The sequence below is a fragment of the Hippocampus comes genome, unplaced genomic scaffold, assembly GCF_001891065.2.
Source record: "Hippocampus comes isolate QL1 unplaced genomic scaffold, H_comes_QL1_v1.1 scaffold321, whole genome shotgun sequence".
NCBI lineage: Eukaryota > Metazoa > Chordata > Actinopteri > Syngnathiformes > Syngnathidae > Hippocampus > Hippocampus comes.
This window is the reverse complement of record NW_017804845.1, coordinates 160,443-162,481: the sequence shown is the minus strand read 5'-3', so window position 1 is coordinate 162,481 and position 2,039 is coordinate 160,443. Positions and strand designations below refer to the sequence as shown.

Sequence of the window (2,039 nt, the reverse complement as noted above, 5' to 3'; positions counted from 1 at the left end):
AAACACACAAACACAGTTCTTTGCATTTTACCCACTTAAGATGATGGCAAGGCTTGGTCCTCACTTGAGTCTAATCTTAGTCAAGCCCAAAGTGTTATTATGGCGGCAATATGTAGACATCATGTTGCTTATGAGGAGGGCAATAGCGTCACTGTGTTTGCCATGGCAACCGCTTTTCCTCACAGGTAGGTATAAAATGCTTGTTTGAGTTGTCCTTGAGTACTTAAGCAAAACATAATGTCTAGGCTGCTAGCTAACGTCAGCTCTTGGTCCATTTCAGCATCAAAAGAGCACATTATGTCGTGAAAATTAGCAAACAACGTTGCCTTAAAAATGGCCCTTTATTGTAATGACGACACAGATTAGAAAACACCTTTGATGAGCCGGCAGTTAGCATCCATAGCTGTGGTTTTCAAAACCTTTACAGGCCAGGTCAAGTAAAACATTTTCTTCACAATCAAGCGTTCAATGCTCACCCACGACTGGAAACTATGTAGCCTGATTAATACTGCGTTTTTGGAATATGAATAAAGCAGAAAAATCCATCCGTTTTTATCCGTCTCAAGGGGCGTAGACGGATATAACAGTATTTTTTCAAAATAAAACATCTTTCAGATTCTGAAATGAATAAAACGGAAGGAATGTAAGTCATTTATTCTTTCTGTGTGGCCCGCCACCAAATGACCCGCGGACCGGTATCGGCCTGGGGATTGGGGACCGCTGATTTAACGTATATCAAAGCCTATGTTGTGTTTTCCACATGATTATTTTTTTTCTTAAAAAACGGCTATAGAGATAGAGATACATGCTTTTTTTTCACTGAACAGTGATGTGAATAACTTCACCTATTTTGGAGTCTTCAGATATTCCAAACATGAACGACCGTTTGGCTCAAAGGTGAAATGAGCTCCTGTACATTGTGCCTCTTCATATACTGAGAGCGATCCAAATGAAAACGGCTTTTCAGGAGACATAGCCCTATTATATTTTTAAAAAATGAATGAGCAGTTATCTAATGTCTTTTTTTTCACTGAACAGTGATGTGAATAACTTCACCTATTTTGGAGTCTTCAGATATTCCAAACATGAACGACCGTTTGGCTCAAAGGTGAAATGAGCTCCTGTACATTGTGCCTCTTCATATACTGAGAGCGATCCAAATGAAAACGGCTTTTCAGGAGACATAGCCCTATTATATTTTTAAAAAATGAATGAGCAGTTATCTAATGTACAAAAACAGAGCTTATACAACCGGGAGGGGAGTCTTTAATTGCAGAGTGAATTTATTCCAAAGAAGCAGATGCATTGCACATTCACACACGCACACATACTTGTGCTAACTGTATGTAAAAAAACACATACAGTACGTATTTACATGATGCTCCTTTGCCATCAACATATCAAATGATAGATAACAAGGACGGTTTCTATAGGGACATTACAACAGTGAATATTGTATAAACAAACAGGCCTCTTAGAAAAAGGACCCACGGGAGTGTCCAGTTTTTCTTCCTGGGTTAATCTCATTGCGCACGGACAGAGGTCCCAACTCCCGGTCCCGGTCCAGGGTTTTTGGTTCAGTAGGCTCCAACAATGACGGCCTCGGCCTCTTTGGACGGCCTCCTGTCAGTCACCAAGAAGTTGATCATGCCCTCGGACTTGATGAGCAGGTTGCAGCCCAGGAAGAAGATGCCGAAGACCACGGTGAGGGACAGCACGCACATGACGGCGATCTGAACCACCCGCATGACGAACAGGCTCCTCTCGTCCGGGGAGGCGGCCGCCAAGCCTTCGTCGGTCACCACCGACGACAGGTTGCAGCACAGCATGCCCTCTGTCCTGTTGAACAAGCTGCCCTCCGTATGGTTGAAGCCGGTGGCGTTCATGGCCACTTTTTTTTCCCTCCGTTCTCTTCTCCTCCTTTTCCTTCAAATCAGTTCAACTTTCCAAGTTGAAAGTGGTTGTGATGTGTTGAGGGTTGATCCCGAGTGATGAGGCTGAGGAGGAAGGGACTTGGAGAAGTTGACACAGAGGTCTTC

General features: G+C 43.3%; 1 protein-coding gene across 1 annotated transcript in view; it reads right to left on the bottom strand.

Moving 5' to 3' along the window:
- Window positions 1-1,246: 1,246 nt before the first annotated feature.
- The window catches only part of LOC109519470 (protein reprimo A-like), a 3,335-nt gene continuing 2,542 nt past the window's right edge, over window positions 1,247-2,039 (bottom strand). Inside the window, exon 2 of the mRNA XM_019876031.1 lies at window positions 1,247-2,039. This exon is cut by the window's right edge and continues 125 nt beyond it. Within this exon, the coding sequence (XP_019731590.1) occupies window positions 1,578-1,886 (309 nt within the window). The 5' untranslated portion in view covers window positions 1,887-2,039 and the 3' untranslated portion in view covers window positions 1,247-1,577.